General features: G+C 39.3%; 1 protein-coding gene across 3 annotated transcripts in view; it reads right to left on the reverse strand.

The window, feature by feature from the left end:
• The window catches only part of LOC137984298 (E3 ubiquitin-protein ligase rnf213-alpha-like), a 99929-nt gene that overhangs the window by 52559 nt on the left and 27370 nt on the right, over window positions 1-20000 (reverse strand). For all 3 annotated transcript variants that reach the window (XM_068831442.1, XM_068831450.1, XM_068831432.1), the window contains 16 exons: window positions 19508-19730; window positions 13808-14113; window positions 11822-12423; window positions 10964-11123; window positions 10119-10348; window positions 9635-9961; window positions 8253-9085; window positions 7561-7715; window positions 7404-7478; window positions 7025-7131; window positions 4903-5053; window positions 4551-4767; window positions 4203-4461; window positions 3513-3689; window positions 2175-2283; window positions 1905-2076 (listed from right to left, as the gene is read on the reverse strand). In XM_068831442.1, coding sequence (XP_068687543.1) covers window positions 1905-2076; window positions 2175-2283; window positions 3513-3689; window positions 4203-4461; window positions 4551-4767; window positions 4903-5053; window positions 7025-7131; window positions 7404-7478; window positions 7561-7715; window positions 8253-9085; window positions 9635-9961; window positions 10119-10348; window positions 10964-11123; window positions 11822-12423; window positions 13808-14113; window positions 19508-19730 — 4103 coding nt within the window. The remainder of the gene's footprint in view (window positions 1-1904; window positions 2077-2174; window positions 2284-3512; window positions 3690-4202; window positions 4462-4550; window positions 4768-4902; window positions 5054-7024; window positions 7132-7403; window positions 7479-7560; window positions 7716-8252; window positions 9086-9634; window positions 9962-10118; window positions 10349-10963; window positions 11124-11821; window positions 12424-13807; window positions 14114-19507; window positions 19731-20000) is intronic.

The raw sequence follows: 20000 nt of genomic DNA on the forward strand, positions 1-20000 counted from the left end.
AGTTTTGTTTCCCCGAGACCCTCAATGTTCCCCGAGGCGAAGCCGAGGGAAACATTGAGGTCGTGCTGTTTTACAAGTACTGGACTGAATGAAATTAGGGACATTAAGCACGAGACATTTTTGAGCCACGGACGGAAACTGGAAAGCAGCTCACTCATGCCGGATGCTTAAGCTCCCTATAATGTTTGTCACAACGGAGTAATAATAATAACAACAACAATAATAATAATAATAATAATAATAATAATAATAATAATAATAAAATATTTATGAAGCGCTAGTATCCTTAAAAGTTCAAAAGCGCGTAACAACAGCAATAGAATATATAAGACTAAAATAGAAATGGCGAAAAAGGAAAGTTTTAAGTTTGTTTTTAAAAACGAACACTGAGGAGCTGTTCTTAATGTCAAACGGTAGAGTATTCCAGAGTGTGGGGGCTGCCACTGATCAAGATCTTGCACCGTATGATCTCAAATTAAAACGCGGAATATAAAGAAGATTCTCTGATGATGAACGTAGCTGACGAGATGGAATGTAAGGTATAAGTAGACCGCGAATGTGCGAAGGTGCCAGATTGTTAAGAGCCTTATACGTGATAAGTAAAATCTTAAACATGATGCGATAATGAATCGGAAGCCAGTGGAGATTTAACAAAATAGGCGTAATGTGTTCATGTTTCCTCGAAAGAGTAATCAGACGAGCAGCAGCGCTCTGGACGTGATGTAAATTTTTTATTTGGTAATTGCAATGATACAATTTTGAAGATATAAATGCGTGAACAAGTATTTCCGTAGAGGTCGATGACAGGTACTTTCTTATATAGCTGATGTTACAGAGACGATAAAAGGATGATTTACAAATACTTGCAACATGATCGTTGAAATGGAAGTGATTGTCAAAAATGACACCAATATTGCTAGCTTTCTGTACAGAGCGGATGGTCTCATTGACAACAGAGATTTCTTGAAGGACTGGTCTAGGTAAATGTTTAGCAGAGATCACAAGTAGTTCAGTCTTATCCTTGTTCAGTTTAAGACGGTTAACCAGCATCCAGTGATCAATCTCACGTACACAACGCTCGATGTTGGCCCTTCGCCATCGCCTTTCCAATCTCCTGCGATGTTTTTTCAAGTTGTTTATTTCCATGGAATACCAAGGTGCAGCAGAACGCAGAGTAACAGGTTTTGTATTAACAGGGGCTTGGATGTCAAGACCTTCCAGCTCTAGATCCCCTATATATTTTTTTGAACGGACATTGCTTTGAAAATGCCTATTTCGTGAACAGTTCGAAAGAGTCGAAAAAGGCGGTCCCAAAACACATGGCACTAAAGGCAAAGTGAGTTGAGAGTTGTAATAAACACAATCCGCCATCTTTAGAGTAGAAAACCGTGAAGAACTGTATCCTGGATTGACATCGTGTCCAAGGCGTATTCCTTCAGTTACAGAAGGAGACGGACCAGGATAAGATTCGACATGCTGGTGGATCGTCAAGTCCACTGTGAAAGGCATGGCAATTGAGAGATGACCTCGTTTGAACCACGTACAAATCGGGCGTGCACGTTTGATCCTACTGTCCGCAGTTGTAACGATCCCTGGAGGACCATAAAACTTCGAAGATAGGCCGGATAAACGTACTTTTAGAAAAACGAACATTGATATTGGACCAACAAAGGTGAAAAGAAAAACAAATGTGGTCGCAACCCAACCCATTAATTTGGTAACCATATCATTGGCAACCCATTAATTTATGTTTAAAGACTCGACGAAACGATCAAAATAACGGGTGCAATACCTAACTGCTGTCAACTGCTAACTGCTTAGCAGAGTAGATTAAGGTTTAACTTAATGGTTGCATAACTGTGAGCATAACTCTGAAGTTCTTAACATACTTTTACTTTACCGACCTAAGCAAAAGTATGAGGCAAGTCCTTTGGTCATCATCGATGTTTCCAGGTACAAAGGTGAAGTTGTCCATGTTTTCTCCTTTCTTTGAAAGCTTAAGATATTGATAAACTCTCTGAAAATGTGGACTTTTAAATTCTTTTACATCCATCCGAGGATTAAAATCATTTGGATCTGCAGAGAATATAAAAACTGATGAACAAAAATGATCGGATAAAAACCATTTCTAACATTTCTTGAGTAGATACAAGATTGGGCCGAGGACTGTATACCTGGTGTCGCTTGCAAGTTACATGAGACCGTTCTTGGAGAGGCACATGAGATGGTGGGAAGGAAATCATAGAATGGTCCCTTTGATAACGAAGATACACCCCTTTGTCTCTGGAAAAGAAAATCAAAGAATTTTCAATCAAAACCAATGTCTTTAACATAAAGCACCTGAACTTTGATGTTATTAAGTACTTAAATGACCACTACCCTTCTCTTCACGGACAGTAATGAACAATTATTTACCGACACTGAGTGGAATAATTGTTTTAGTATAGACCACACAAGTTGAATAATCAGTCGAGTTTATCGCAAAAAATTGCTCCTCGGTAACCGAAGCGAAGCGGGAAGGCATTGTGTTTTTCTCGCCTTCGAGCTTGAATCAGAATGCGCGGAAAGCACTCAAGCACATCCGAAAAGTTGAAAGGCGACTCCCCAGAACAACTGCAACTAGTTGTCAGAAGGGTAAATCGGGATTGCACTTCTGGCGGTATAACGGCTCTTCGCCAAGCTGCCTCCGCAAAGTTTGTGATATAGGCTCACTGGACATGGCTGGTTACATCGTTGTTCTACCGCAAGTTGAAACTAATGGACTTAATGAATAATCACGCGATCAAGAAAACAATTTGAACACTTATTCACTGCTCTTTGAGACCTTTTTTGAAGGTCGTCTTCAAGTTCGGTGAAGGGAGAGAAGAATGCACGCCTTGGGAAGCTGGGAATATCGTGAGGTACTCAAACACATTATGAAAACTTCGCATACTTCAAGCTAATTATTTCTACTACCCGGCCTTACCGAGCCAACGGAAAACAGCACCTCAGTGGTTTGAGCGCCGGACTTGCAATCATGAGTTCGCAGGTTCAATATTTCCGCTCTGTCACCCAAATGCTGCTCCTCAAGTAAGGATAAACTGCTACATTTACCCAACCCTAAAAATAACGCTACCCTTTACCCTTCTTACCTTATTGTTGGAAATAGCTTTGACTTAAAGGAACACTTAGTGTTGGATCTCAAAATTGGGTGTTCATCTCATTACGTGCATTTCTGGACATAAGTGCCACTGGTAAAGTTGTTTCAGGTAATCCCCAATATTTATCTCCTCGGTTGAGCATGCAAATAAAGGGGTTAGATTCAAGCGTTAGCATTTTAGCAGAGTGGCTGACGAAGGGCTAAAGCTCGAAACGTCGGCTCAAGAATCTTCCTTTTGTTGAGCTTGCAAATAGCCAACTGGTCTGTTCTCCTCCCGTCAATGCTTTTAAAATTGTTGTTACTTTCTATTCAATGTTTAATTTGCCCCTTAAAACCCCCGAAGAAGAGAGGTAAAAACGTTAAGTAAGAGTACCTCCTGATTTTGAGCCTTTTCTTCTTCTCTACTGAACCCGGTTGGCAGAGGCGTGGCTGTCGTGATTTCGATGATGTACAAATCTGAATTTCGTCTCCTCCACAATCTGCCCAGCTTGTCGCATAAAGAGCCGAGAACAAGTAAATTAAACAGCAAGGTGTCCAATCCACGTCTCACCTTCAAGAAACAATCGAGAAAGTCACCGCACGCTTTAATACTTTGGTTTTCATTTCAGATGAACTCCTCGTTCATTGAGTTAGACGTAGACCCTTGCGTCTTCACTTTAATCCTAAACGTTGACTCTCTTTGCGCCAAAGAAGATTAAGAAAGTGGCGTTTAGTCGAGCGCAGCATGCAAAACACTTAAAATTAGCTGAAAGGACTTATGACTGGTCTGTAAAATTTATGAAGCCGGGTTCTACTCTGTTCAATCGAGTTTAGCAAATGTACAATAATGCATAAGAACATTGAAAACATTTTTACGGTGCACCAAGTCTAAAGGCAGTTTGATAGTTTGAAAAAAATGCCAAAAACAGCTATACCAACTTAGGACCCATCACTAGTCCAAGTTCTATGCAAAATTCAACTTGTTTTCATGTTGACCAGGGACTTCTTTATTGTAAATTCGAAATTGTGCTCCATAAGTCTCGGAAAGAACCGAAGAACTGAAAAACATATCAAATTTCCTTACCGAGGGAGATACGTCTAGATGAAATACACGAGAAAGTGGAACATTTGATCGGACTTCATGCGGTAGAAGTGAATCTACAAGCTTGGAAGAGTCAGTTGAATTGCCATGTAGAGGAACCGTGACATGCAATAATGTCCCGGGGCTGTGAGACAAGACCATGTCGTTATTCACAAGATTTGGTAACTGATCTGTCACGCGACGAACGAAAAGAGTTTTCCCCAAGCCTCCTCGACTTGATGACACAACTCGGACACTGAGCCTATGGATAAGTGCAAACGAGGAAATAAGAACCGATGCAGCAGGGAAAAACATTAACCTATAATATTTTACTCAATTAAATAAACATACTTTTCTGGATCTAAGGAACCAGCTGGGTTCCAAGTGATTTTGCTGTTGTTAATGTATCCATACTGAGGAGGAGGGATTCGGAACTGCCTTTTAAGGTAGCTTTGAATGACCCCTGCTGAAGGACAAGGAGGAGCAGCGACACGATGCTGATCCAAGGCTGCTACAATATTTGCACGATCTTCCTTTTCGCTGCTACAAATTACCACCAATCCATAGTCTACAAAAACAGAAAAAAAGGTCTTTAAACTGGAGGACTGTGATGCCGACGCTTAGTGACATAGTCCCCCCCCCCCCCCCCAAATTATGAGCGTGGACTCTACACTCCAAATTCTTATATTGGCTGTATACTTACGCTCGCCAGTCTTGCCAGCAAGACCCTTTGTAACCTCATCGAGCAAGTCCACAGCCTGTTTGCTGACAGAGAAATCTAATTGGTCGGCGTTAACAAGGCAGTAGAATCGACCTTCTAAGTCTCCAGTGGCTCGTCTCCACAAGAGCTCGATCTACAGAAAGAAACAAAGAAAAGTAGGAGCCTTTATAACTGGGACGCAATAGTAATCAATTTCTCGTCTTGAAATAAGTAGATCATCGTAAGGTGGCTCAGTTTCTACAACTTGGAGGGGATGTCTTATTAGAAGGATTAACTCTACAAAACCGTTTCACTAAACGACAATGATATGGTACTATATGAAACACCAATAACTGCTTAACAAGATCAGTGCACATATTAATTCGACGTAATAATTTACCGCGGCGAAAAAAGAACACACCCTTTACGCTCATGTCTCAAAAACGAACACGGTGACCCCCATTTTTTTATTGCTTAAAAGTGATAATCAGGCTAAGATGAAACTCTCTGCAAAGTTTAAAAAAAATATCTGGAGCGGATTCAGAGACATAAATCTACTCCAGATAATTTTCTTTAAAACTTTGCAGAGTTTTATCTTAGCGTACTAATACCTCTCCAGCAATAATTCGTTTTTTAGATATACGCGCTTAAAGACAAAATATAGCGTCTTTTGAGATGGCTCTTTTGTTGCCATGGTGACCTATTACGTCACATTAATGAATACATCTTGCTAAGCACTTTTTGATGTTTTATACGGTATCTTAACATTCCCCTTCAATGAAACAGATGAGTAGATTCAATCCCTCCAAATAGTACAATTTGTCAAAAGTGTTAAAACTGGTTTGAGCCTCCTTAAAGGGCCTAGGTCACGCAATTTTAGGCAATTTCAGCCCTGATCGAATGGTCATAGAATTAACTAAAATATCAAAATAACTGTTCAAAACTTTAGAAGAACTCTAACAAAACACAGGGAAGCCAAGAAGGGACATGGATGGACAAAACTGGAGAGGATTGAAATGGATTGAATTTGGGTAAATTTGAAAAACGTCGGCTCACCTTTTTTCAAATTTCTATCAATCTATATCAAAATGTCATTTACAAAGCTGGAAAATCATTCTCAGTTGTTATGTGGCCGTGATTTTGCAAATGAAAGACTCTTGTTTGCCAATTTGACGTTTAGAGCTCATAATTAACAAAATGAAACAAAATTACCTAAAATAGTGTGACCTAGCCCCTTTAAATGGAGTTGAAAAATTCAGAATTTTCCGTACCATAAAGGGCCTTTGAAAGCTCGCAAAAGAAGGGCTTGACTGGTCACTGACTAGTCTATAAAATGTTAAGCTAGCGTACTTATTTATTTATTTATTCATTTATTTATTTATTTATTTAGGTAGGCCTAAACGCGGAGCCTAGTATCAATTACTATTTATTTATGTTCTTGTTTTCAGATATTTTACCATGCGACCAATCCAGCCTGTTCATGACTATAAGGAGCAAGGGTGGCACAGTCGGTTAGTGAGCGGCCTTGGTGCAAGAGGTGCCGAGTTCGATCCCCGGATCTCACATGCTTGTTTCGACTTCTTTCCTTTCAGTGTAGCTGAAGTAGATTTAAATACTCTTAAAACGGAGCAGTTATGGAAAGAGGGGGGTAAAATGATTCTATTCTGTTATTCAGCTTGTTTTCTTGCGCTTGTCGCTATAAATCGTTCCTTTATTCGGGCTCTTTCCCACTAATATTTCGACTGTTTTCTCGTGCTCCCCGTCGCTGAATTTCACGTTGAGCATCCCTTACTCGTCTCTACTTGCTTCCTGTTTCTCTCTCTCTTTCTCTTCGTTCCTCGTTGTGCGACATATTAAAAAATACTTAGCTTGTTTTTTGGTTGCTTTCCAAATGTTTTGCTTGTTTTACTAAAATGCAGTGTCGCAGTGCACTGGCCAAGCAACTCACCGTCAAAACACGCGGGTTCCAGCTCATGCAACTTCCCGCCAACAACGACGATAATAAGAACAACAAGTCCACTATCGATTATCATGATGCAGCGGAAAAGGAAAGCCATCCATATGTTTCATCTTAATAGGCGGGCAAAGAAAAGAATAGAACACATTGTGTTGATTCAAAAGTTACCTGCTCAGTATTTGTTTCAGGAGAACAAATAAGAACCTCTTCTTGGCTTGGTAAGAGCTGATCTTTGTCATGCATATACAACGCAAGTACGGTGGCAAACACGTCCACTACAAAAAAGAAAAGAAAAGAAAAATGAATCTTTCAAATTTCTTCAGGTCTATCCTTTCTCAAACAAAATTCCCTTGAAAAAACCCAACAAAACATAAAAATGCCCTTTAATTTTCTCAAAGACACATAGCAATGATAAGCGTGCTGAATAAAAAACTGAATTTTAAAAAATTCACTTCATTAAAGATCTGGATTCTTTACCCAATGTCATCGACAAGCAAACTGCTTCCTATTTAAACATGCATTATTTTATTCAAAGGTTAGTTCTTACCTTTTGGAACAAGCATAAGATTAGGTCTCCCGCGTTTCAGGAAAGCTGGAAATGTACGAGGCTTTGACCCTTTATCTAAAAGTTTGAGAAAAAATGCAGCAATTACCATTTATACAACGAAAGTTTCAGTGATGTCAAATTTACGATCGAATCATACCTTTCACTGCTAGCTCTCTTAGAATGAGTCCCAGCTGAGAAAGAGTAAGATACTCGCTGATCACTTCTTCGTTATCTTCGTCCCTATTTCCTTCTTGTTCAGAGAAATTCTGAGGGAGCTCAAATGATCCACCAACGGACTCGTCAACACTTCCGCTAAAAAAAAAAAATTGACAACAAGCTCAATACAATTAAACTCGTAATTTGGTGTTATCAAAACTGACGAGGGGAAAACCGTATTACCGGAGAAAAACCTCTTGGAGCGGAGGAGAAAACCAAAAAACTCAACCCATGCACATGTGATGCCGAGACCGGGAATCGAATCAAGGCCACAGTGATGGGAGGCGAGTGCTCTCATCACAGCTCCAGCCCTGCTCCGTGTTTCAGTCCCCACCAAAGCAGAACCACAGTTTCTTAACAAACCAATCTCTCATTATAGAAAGTCTATGGATAAATGAAACATGCAAAAAGCAAAAATGGCTCAGTCATGTGGGTGCATGATTGGTGTAGTGGTGAGAGCATTCGTCTCCTAACAGCGTGACCCAGTATCGACTTTGAAATAGACGCCATCTGTTGGTTGAGTTTGTTGGTTGTCTACAAAAAAACACTTGATTTACGGTCTCCCCAGCTCGTTGATCAATTCCGCTCGCCTAGGTAAGCTTCCTATTCATTCCATCATTCAGTGATTTATACCTGTTGCCATCAAATTCATTCTCTTGATCAGCAGCAGTTTCTTCCATATTGATTTCTCGGGCAATAACTGGATTGTTTACGGCCTCATCATAAAGAGATTCTAGGTCAGCTTCATCGGATTCTTCTAGGCACCATAGCAGCAAGTCATCTTCCTCTGCATCGACACCCAGACTTGCAAGAGCACACAGAGCGACCTGTTCCGAGTATCCTTCATCTTCAGCAGCATTGATAAATCTCTGCATTTTTGAAATACCTTTTGGTTTTGGTTTCTTCGCGGATATAGACTTTGCTTGAGACGTTTTTCCTACCGTAGAAGGCGTGCTTTCAATGTAATTGTTGTTTTGCCACGATAGCCCCCGTGAATTCGAGTCATGGTTGTCTTGTCGAGGGGTCAGGGTAAAAGATGGAAGGATGCTGGTACCTTTGCTTTGTTCTAACAAGTCTTTAAAGGCGCGCTGAATAGCTGCTTCCAAATGTGCCGAATCCAAACTTGGACGCACGCTTTCCAGTAAAGTAAAAACTTGAAGGTTTTCAACATGGAGTTGACTTCTATTGCATGCCCTGGCAAGTTCTTTCCGAAGCAGCATAAGCTGCTGTGTTGTAAAGAAGTTCAACTCTCGATATTCTCTCCGAGCATCGCCGACCTTCTTCTTCCAGATGGAATAACAACCTTCCATATCGGTACTTACACGTGCCAGCTCCTTGGCGATTGATTCGCCCACGCGTTGATCGCTACTGCAATGGAATTCTTGGCACCAGTGCATTCGATGAACAAAACCAGATTCTACAAGGCTCATGTATGCCTTTGCTAGTCGCATGATGCCTTCAAGATTCTGCAGTCGAGGGAAAGTTTTCGTTATTATATGTCTTCATCAAATTCAAAGAAATAACGCAACGGTGAAGGAGGAGGATTTTTTAAGACAAACTAAAACGATGACATCCTGCGCTCCTTCAGTACAATTTGCTTCTTAATAAAAGGGGGATAAGACACTACCGCATCCTTTAGATAAGCTGGAAAAATCGCGCATTTCTGAGTTTCATTGTTTAAATGATTAAAAAAAAAAACAATGAAAAATTGGTCGACTTGCATTATTTGCAAGACATCATATGCACGATTGGTTTAAAAAAAAACATAAAACAGGGGAACCGAGCCCCAAACAGATGAAGAGGCAGCCTATGGAGATCCACTGGATTTTTTGGAATAAAGAGGTCTATACCAAACGCTTAAATTTCCCCAGAAGATTACAACCGCGCAAGAACAGGAAGAATCATTCTAAAGGGGTGGTTAAAACGGACATGCAGGACTGTTCTTCACGCCCAGTAGTAACTAAAGTCAGATCTAACGGAAGTATTTTTTTTCACAAACACAACAGTTTACCAACCTTAACGAAAGTGTCCACTTCATCTTTCCCCTTTTCAGCCTTTCCAGCAATCAGCATCAGTTTACTCTGCAAATCTTTCAGTTCGTCAAGCGAATATACCTTTTCACGTGAAGATTCTTCACCTCTTTCTTTCGGGGGTACAGTCAAACGTATCACTTGATCCAAAGATAATCGTTCTTCTTCATGGGAGTCTTGTTCAGGAAACCTACCGACAACATACACCCCGCTGGAGTTGATCATCTTGGCTTGGACTAATGAAGTCATGGCAACTGATCCATGCGATTCTTTGATTGTCTTAAGCCATTCCAAATGCCGGCTAGTGTCAAACTAACAAAAGCAAATCACACAACCAAATTACTTGATCGGTTTCATTGAACAGGCTATCTCAGTCCGGTCTCACTCATCGCAAAACTGAACTAAAAAATAACAGTAAATTGCCATGATCTTCTCATTTTATTTTCGATTCTCAAAAATCTTTTCTCACCAATTTCTGTGGCAATCCTTCATCAGCCTTGACGGCATTCCACACTGGTTCACAAGCTTCCATCAACCGATCAAAGTTTACTTCGTGTCCCTCAGTTTCTTTAAGGTCAAAAATTAGAGGAGCAAACCCTAAGCAGCTCGTATGGAGATGTGATATTCGATCAGTTTCCATGTCGCTTTCACCAGAGGAGATCAAAGCCAGGTCGACAAGAACTTTTAGCTCTTGTGTTGCTGCAGAAAGATAAGCAACCAAGAATGAACCGGTTAATGGACATGAAGTAATGATACACTACGTTTCTCTTCGCCTTTACTTACATTGCTTTCAATAAAATGACAAAAATTACTACTCCATAAAAATGAGCTACCTAAGGTGACAATAGACCCTTCTCCAAAATGGCGGTTGAAAATTCAAATAAGTTAATATTAAAAGCCGATACCAGAATAGAAAGAGCACCTTTACTTTAGTACCCCTACAAAGTTTTAGCATATGAGGTGTAATATCAGCTGAGAAAATATAAGTTGAAAAATGAAAAATTTACAGACGTTTGTATGATTGGGGGTATGGAGTATACTCCAGTCATACAAGCGTCTGTAAATTTGTCAAATTTCAACTTACATTTCCTCAGCTAGTGTAACACCTAATACGCTGAAACTTTGCAGCGTTACTAAAGTAAAAGTGCTCTTTCTATTTCTGGTATCAGTTTTACATTCAGTTCAGTTTTAACTCATTCAAATCCGTTGCCGCCATTTTGGAGAAAGGTCTATTCTGATCACGTTGTCAGATTTTCTTACTCAGGAAACTGGATCAATGTTGACTTGACTGAATCGTACGTTGACTGTACTTACATTTGATAGTTATGCGTAGCCAGTCTACCAGCCGCTTACTCTCCATCACCTTCTTCAAGCATTGTGATTTATTCACATCCAAACATGCAAGTGCTCGACCAGCCTCAGAAAACCTCTTTCCAATGGTGTTTAGAGGCTTCATCTTGAACTCAGTTGACAGCTATAATAACATTATCAAAGAGCAAACTGAATAGTTGCGCGGGTGGTTCACGGAAAGATACAAATCCGTGCATTCATAACTCTTTGGTCGTTGAAATACAGAGGACAAGAATAACTTGTAGGGGCTTGGGAATCAAAGTGGCCTCGGTGAGAAACTATGTGGAATATAGTGAAATATGACAAGGCTCAAAGGTTCATACCAGTAATTTTAAAGTATGTTGAGACTAATTATCCGTTACTCTCTTAAATTGTCCATATCAATTAATTCATCTTTTTGTTTTGGTTATTTATTTATTTATTTATTTTATTTTGGCTTTTAATCAATAACTAATTGGTTTAGTAATTTACTATTTAAGACTTCTTTGTACATTTCTAGATAAAACACTACCCGCCTAGATTAGCATTTGTTATTTGCGGGATAGTGTAGCCTTTACCATTGTAACAGTAAAATAAGAAGTTAATAAACTTGAAACTTGAACTTGAACTTGAACTTGAAACTTGATCAGGACGGGGAATCAAAATGGTCTCGATGAGAAAAAATGTATAAAAAACGTAAAATATGTCGAGGCTCTCAGGCAGGGGATTTACCAAATAAATTGGAAACCTCTAATTTGAATAATATCTGGCAAATTATTAGAGCTGACAGTGAACAGTTTGTCTGTCGTTTTTTCAATTGCCTTCGACTTTAACCTTCCTTACTTGGTTGTGCAAATCCTCGATAATTTTGAAGTCTCCAGTAAATCCCATTGCTTCCTTGAATTCCCAAATTGTTTCTGCTGCATTGACGTAGCGATGAATCTGCTGATATTGTTGCATCTGAGCCGCACGCTCTTCAGCGACTGTCTTCAATTTATCATTAGGGTGTTTTTGAGAGTAACAAAACTTCAAAATGCAAAACAACTCCTGTACAAGCTCGTCCTTTTTATCCTTGTAGCTGTCAAAAAATTTGTCTACATCTCGGAGGCTTAATGAGCCGTCGAAAGTGCTGACAGCGACTTGATTCCAATCGTCGAAAGCTGGTTTCCATACGCATTCCACCACCTTGGAGATGCTGAGGTCCTTTTCCAGCGCCTCGTTATTTTTCCTCGCAGTCTGAGCTCTCTTTCCGTGCTGTGCCCAGAGGCCCTGGAAAATTACACTTTGCTGCACTACGTGAAGTTTAGGCAATACTTCTCCAATCACTGGTGAAAGTTCAAAAGACGTGACTACAACGCTGCTTTCACTTTTGCGTTCGCACAACTGGCGGATTTCACACAAGGACACATCTTCCTCTACTTTTCTCTTAACGGTAGTGACGTTGACTAGAGAGAAACCGAAGAAAACGAATAAATGTCAGTAGAATAGAAAATAAAGTTGTAGTTCTCGAGGTATAGTGGGTCTATACTAAAACCGTTTCATTACCAAACAGAAAATATAACTACTATTAATATCCTGGGATCTTAAGTACCCGGTAGGCTCTCTTCACAATTAACTCAAAAGCTAATATTACCTTGGCGTGACCAAAAAGACCACAAAAGCAAATAAATCACTATTAAAATGAAAATTCTTTGAGGAGCTTCAGAAGTGGCGGCCATCTTCGGCGCGTATGAAATGTAATTACAAAGGCTGCACTTACTACCTAAATACAATAAAAAAAAACTGCACATAAACCATACAAAGAAAAGTGACAAAAGAAAACCCTGTCTTTCAAGGATGCCGTGCCAATGAGAATAAGTAGAAATTTTACTCACTTAAGGTTACCGTATACCTTCAGGGGTGTCTCGTGTCCACGCATTTCTGCACGATCTGAAAAGCGCAGTCGTGTGGGCGCAGGCGAGTCAAGTCACTTTTTTTGTCGCAGTCATTCATGTTCATTGCTCTGCACTTACGTCCAGGAAACTCTCCTAATAAGATGCATGCTCAATTTTTACAAATCTAAATGTACACTAATGATTAGCACAGTAGAAGGAAAAATTTTTCGTGCAATATCATTCTTGACTGCGAATGGAAATGGTAAGCATCGTGGCGCTTCCATCAAAATCGGCGTGCATCATTCTTCATCATTTCCACAAGGCACAACATAACAATCGTATACTAGCGGAACGAACTGAGACGTTATCAATTACAGCTGAAAAAAGTAATCCACTTCGTCTTTGAAGGAAGACCAACCGTAAGCATATCAAGTTCTAATTAAGTATCATCACTTTAAAAAAAATTGTGCGATTTCAGTTGGTTTATTCAGTTTTCTCGTAGTTGTTAGCTAGTCAGTCAGTTCGTTTATTTATTTGTTTGGTTATTTTCGTTTGTGTGTGTCCGTGATTGTTTCATTGTGATCAACTGTTCCTCGCAGTTATGAAACCTGAAAATTTCAGGACTTCAACGGGGTTTGAACCCGTGACCTCGCGATTCCGGTGCGCCACTCTAACTGAGCTATGAAGCCACTGACGTTGGGAGCTGGTCATTCCTGGGTTCAAATGTTCCCGCGATGAATGAATCAACGAACAAAATGATATATGAAATGAATCATATATTGAACTGCGGATATGAAATCAAGTGAAGCTGAATTTTTCAGGCTTTTCTAAGCAATCGCTAAAATTGAGTTCATAACTGCGAGGTTCATAGCTTCACTTGATTTCATATCCGCAGTTCAATAAATGATTCATTTCATATATGATTTCGTTCGTTGTTTCAATGTTTCTTTCTCACCCGGTGAAATCAAGTCACACATATGGACGAAGGACATCAATTTCTCTTTTAAACTTTGAAATTCAAGCAATTCTTCAATTCGTTGATTTAGGCTTTTCACGGTTTCTTCAGCTTCTTCAGTGTTGGATATATCTGCATGGAGAAGCTGTGCAAATCTATCCTTGTACTGCTGCAAACGTTTCAATGTTGTAACAGTTATTGAAGCACCGGAGATTTTTTCCACAAGGGCGCTCAGCAAAGATTTTGCCATAGACAGCGTTTCTTGGCCTTCAGGTGTTAAAATACTTCCTCTTCCAGATTCATCTCCTGTTTGAAGATAATAGTTTGTTTACAAAATCATTATGACAAACTGCATTTATTTCAGCGATATAATTTGGTCTACAACAGCAAAATTAAGCTTTCCAAGCTTAGACTTCTTTAGCTTCCGCAGTCACGTGGTCTCTATTGGGTAAACATAACATTCAAGATGGTGGCCGCAAGTGAGTGTTCCTACGCAGCGTGGAAGAAATCGCTACGAAATCTTGAAATGTGTTGGCGATCACAATCGTAAATCATCTGAAAGGTTGTGGGAAAAAGGGAATCGGTCAAAAAGGTTATAAATTCTTCACTGAAAATTATGTGCACAATGTTTTCGTGAAAGTGACAGTTGACGAGGAAGGCGGGCCACGTCGAACGTCTGAGATAAAAAACCGCTGCTATCGCAGTCAGATAACAGGCCAAAGCTCCTCACGCAATGAAGTTGAGAATTACTGACAAAGAAGGAGAGTGAAATCTCGATAAAGCGAAATGCTCATGTAAAGCGGGATAAATATCCATGTTAGGTTATTTTTACAAGTGCAAAATTCTCATTAAAGATAAAGTTTTTAAGGCTTATTAATTTATTTAGTTGTCTGGTGTGAGGCGAGTCCAGAAATTCGTCTAAAATCAGATTACTGCTCCCGAATGTTAAAAGGCTGCTTTAAATCATGTAATTTCACGACAAATTACTCTTCATTACTTTTTTTTATTTTATTCAAACACGACAATGCCCACTTTCGTCACTGTGCACACGTCAATATTTATCTTTTAAGAGTTTTCATTCTTTCTTTATCTATTTTCTTTGTAAATTTATTTGTCTTGAATTAATATTGAACAATGAATGTATTGTATTGACAAGTGCACAATTACAGAAAGAATATGATCTCTTGAGGAATCGGCAGTATCAGTCTTGATCCAAATTGCCCTCATCAACGCTTCCCAGTGATTTGTAATCAGAGTCGAACAGCAACGAAGTATCAACTCTTAGGTCTTTGCTTGTCTTAAAAGCGCGTTCGATTGACCCTATTCCGGAATAAGAATAGGTGGCGTGATGATTATAACGGTATGTTTGGCGCGTTTCGAAACAGCAAGGATAATAAAAATATGTTTAAAATAGCATTTTAGCCGATGTTTGACAATTTTAACGTGAATCTCCGTAAAAACGAAGGATTTCTAACTTATATTCCATGTATTCCTATTCCGGAATACGGTAAATCGAACGCACCCTTACTGTTCAAGTACGTTACGTTTTTTCGGCACCCGCCTCCAGGGGGAACAAACTCGAGTACCCTTCTAAACTTTTCGAGGTTGGAAAATCCAGTTTAATGGACGTAAAGATAGCAGAGTAACAACTCTCAAAAAAGAAACGACAGTTTTCAATTTACAAAACATGTTTCGACATACTCATGTCATCTTCAGTTGCAAATGAGCTTTTCAACGGTTGTACATTTGAATTTATGTTAAGGTATGTTGCAAAATTACGCGTGTACAATTTGTATATGAAGTGTGAAATGCGCAGAAAACAAAAATAGCGCACATAAAGAGCAACGTAATTAAAAAGAAAGAGACAAATCTAAATGCCTCAACTGCTGATTAAGGATGGGATTTTCCCACTTAATGTACAATGCCTCTTTGATCTTAATTTGGAATTTTGAGGCGGCAGAATCTAAGATCGTGAAACATTCTGTGTTACAAGAGTCATGACAGGCCCTAGATGACTGCAGGTGTCTGTAAAGATGCGAAGACTTGTCCGACAAGAGATGCTCACGAGCACGTGTACGTAGGTGGCGAGTGGTCTCGCCAATGCAGCTGGCATTACAGCCAGCACACGAGAATTTATAAACGACACGCGAACGTAGACCTTAAAATTTTTCTCTTCACTGTCTCTACCTCGCGCTTGATCTCTCAAAACAGTCACCGCGAATATGTGTTCACAAGGTATCTCAAAGTCTGATTGAATGGAACGGGAAACGAAGTTCTCCCTACAGGTTTCATCGTATTCTCCTTCTCCATCGGATGCTGTTTCTGATAATTCTGATTCTAGGACAGCATTCATCTCTTCAATCTTTCTTTTCTTTTCTGGCAATGCCTCTCAGGGTTTTTTTTTTGTCCAGTTAAAAGTTTACGGGGAAGCCCCAGTTTTCAGATTCCTTTTAAGGACGGTGCCTACTAATTCAAAGGTATTTTTGCCCCGGTTTATGATTATGCGGAAAATGTAGATCCTAACAAGTGTTATTGAAATTGACAAAGAAAATTGGGGGTAACCACCCATTTTTCAAAGATAATTCATGAACAACATTTGTAAAAAGCTTTAAAATACAAAGCCGTGTATGGCGTTCTTTCTCAAATTGAAGCTCAATTACCTTAACGAGTTTTTCATCCCTGGAAAGCCATGCCATGATTGTTGAATTGTTATAGCAATCATAAGCACTACAGTAATGTACCATGCCGAAAAACAACGGAAGAATTTCCGTTGAAAGAAGAAAAAGGAGAAAAAATCTTTTCGCTTCCCTGATTACTGGGTTGCCAGTATGGCAATCCCAGTCGGAAAGTGGGTGGGATTTGTTTGTTTTATTTATTTTATTTTTTTCCCTGTCGGTAAAAGTCTTGCGTGTCACTCCCCTGCTAAGTGGTATCTTTGTGCATAGAGCCTTCTGCTCGTATTTTCTTAGGATAGAGAGGGTAGAGGAAATGCGTAGATTTCTCTGGTGGACACAGTAGAATGATAAACTTAACCGGCAATGGCGTCGAAAGTCATGTAACGCGGATGGCGTTTTAGTGGATCTTTGAACAAAATATACCCTTATGAAGCTCAATAATGGAAAGTCATTTGGATACTGAACAAGACAGGCGGTGGAATCTTAAAAGCGACGAGTAATGGACTTCGACAACAATCTGTGGCCCGTCGAGCCGACATCAAAGTGAGCTGCATTTCTAAGATTTTGCCAAGTGTGCTGTTATGTAGAACACTGAAACCAAATGGAAAATTCTCTGGTAACTTATGGGTTCAACAAAGACAGAGAACGAATCGAACACCTTAAGTGGATCTGTGATCAACTCTGCACAGTCTTCAGGTAAAAAAAATGGAAATGTGACAGCCAAGAATTATTTGAAAGAAAGCTTGTCGTCTATTTTGTGCTTCATTATTCAAGGAAAAGGTTCTTCATGGAAACGGTTTGATCCTGAAATTTTAGTTTGTTGTAATATTGCGCATATTTGACACGATTGAGTTTCTTCTCTTCACGCACGTAATGAAATAGGAAGGGGTTTTTGCCTCTAATAGCAAATATGTTGTTTGTTTCAAAAAATTGTTCGCTGGAAAAGGTGGCCCTATGAATTCATCATGTTTTATGATATGTGCTCGATAGTTTTTATGGCAATAGTAAAGCATTTTCTTGTTATTCAAGGAAAAAGGTTCTTCAGGAAAGGGTTTGAACCTGAAGTACATGGTAATTTGACACGATTGACTTTCTTGTCTTCACGCACGCAATGAAATATGAAGAGGTTTTCGCCTATAAGAGCAAATATTGTTTCAAAAAATTGTCCGCTGGAAAAGGTGGCCTTTATGAATTCATCATGTTTTATAATATGCGAGCTTAACTGGATAGTTTTTATGGCAATAGTAAAGCATTTTCGTGTCAAAATGAGGTTAGCGTTTTTCTGTTGTGCTAATTTAATTAAATATAAATATACATTCTGCCTCGTGAGTTTGTTATTCTCGTTAACCAGCAATGGCGTCGAAAGTCATTGCAACGCGAATTGCGTTTTAGTGCATCTTATGTTGTTTGTTTCAATAAAATGTTTCGCTGGAAAAGGATTCTGTGATATTTTCTGCCTTTGTGAATTATAATATCATGTTGTGTATTGATATTTCGAGCTTAAGGTTGAAACGTGATACGGGAGGATATTTTTAGTATTGCTCTGTAAGCAGGAAAGGTTTCATGAAAATAAACAGGTCTGTTGGAAGCGTGCTTGAGTTAAAATGAGTCCCAAAATCAGCAAAAAATTGTGACGCCGGTGAATAATAAAGTGGCTGCTATTTCCAAAATGATGGAATTACCTTGGTGATAAATAACCTCGTCTTGGAGAGTAAATTTTTGACTTTGCAGAAACAATGGTTGGCGATTGTGATCTTTGTTTTGAATTCGCTCATTTATTGTCAGACTTTATAACACTTGACAGAAAAAGAAACTTACGAAAACCCGGTATCTTGCCATCATTTGACACAGATGCTTCAATGTTTGGCAAGTAAACATGCCGCGGTAACTTACTAGTAATCACGGTGCCCGCTGAATTCCGGCGATGTCACTTTCGATTTTGCTATTTATTTGTGCAGCCAAAACGTACAATAACAAAATTGAACGTAGCAAAAATCTCCCAAAATGTTTGTCGCTGATTGTAACTGTTTATATTCTATATTCACGGTTCAAAATTAATGTTATTTTCATGTCGTAAATATGTTATTCTCGAGCGACCGTCCTGGAAACTTCCTTTGTGCTCTTTCTAAAAACTGTGTATCAATATTAATTTACTTTTGCATCAATATTTGTTTTTGCATAAAGCAAGCTAACAAAATCTGTACCTTGCTGAGTTCGTGTTTGTTAGCGTTAATAGTATTTTCGGGATTAACTTTAGTAAACTTTAGTATTACAAAGCTGTCAGATGCTCAGAGGGCACGCTTAAACTTGTGGTGAAAAGAAGTTTATCAACATGTCAGCCCAGAAGCCAATGTTTCTCACTTCCCATTTATTTTCTTCAATATTTCTGGGGTCAGTACTTTGCTAGTAACCACATGTCTTCTCAGGCTATTTACCCAAGACTTCTACCATGGCACAATGATAGACAATACCAAAACAATATCGTGCTCTGTTAAGAGCTACATATTACGCAAGGACAGATCTGTTTCGTCGTCCGAACGTGTGAGAACCTGTGAGCCAAAGGGCCTCTGCTGGTATGACTTCTGGGTGACCCCTTAAATGGTCTTAATGACCCCCCAACTTGAAAAAAATTGTCTGGAACGGTGTACGTACCACAGGCAACCCAGTGTACCCTCACGGGGGGTCTAGTTCTCCCTGCAATGCAAATCTTTGTTTACCCAATACACATCACGTGATCAACCTATGACGTAAGAGTCTAAAGAGGTGTATTCAATGTAGCCATTGTACAATCGTGTAGCACCATACAGTATTCTTTAACGATACTAGACGGGTTTTGGGGGTTTTTAATAAAAATTGGCTTCCAACACAATGCTTTGCTGTTTCCATGCACATTTGGGATTAGTCAATGATTTTCCACACAGGTATCGCAGCTGGCTGATTACTTTACTATAAAAAAATGGGCCTAATGCCCAAAGATACGTTTGTGGTGGCGGTAAAATTCAGTTTTAAAATTCATGTTTATTACCAAAAAATTTGAGGTATCCAGTCATCGGATTCCAAGAAAGAAGAAACTCCACAGTAACAGAATCCAAGCTTGATATGTTTGCTTCCCCGGTCCTTTTTGGCCATGACTTTGTAAGCAACATGGACAGGAGTTCACCATACTTTTCAGCTCTTTTGTCATCTTTAAGGCTTGAGCCTCTTCTTAGTGTTCTAAAGGCATGGTCAGCGTCTTCCCCCTGTCGTGACTACAAAGAAGAGACCTGGTAAAATGACTATGCGAAAGTTCAAAGCCTATTCATGAAAAGTGAACATTCTGTTTTTCGATCGTTTTTTCTTGCGCGTTCTTTTAATAGACAATGGTTCCTTACGCTTCTGGTTACCCACAGGTGTAAACCAGTTCTTTGACTGCATAATATTCATCAAAACTCAGAAGCAGCTTAGAGCTGTTTAGTTAGGCAATTTTAAAACTGCAGATTATTTAATTTGGACGTAATTAAGACGCAAGCATTGCAGAA

Source organism: Montipora foliosa, chromosome 2, assembly GCF_036669935.1.
Source record: "Montipora foliosa isolate CH-2021 chromosome 2, ASM3666993v2, whole genome shotgun sequence".
NCBI lineage: Eukaryota > Metazoa > Cnidaria > Anthozoa > Scleractinia > Acroporidae > Montipora > Montipora foliosa.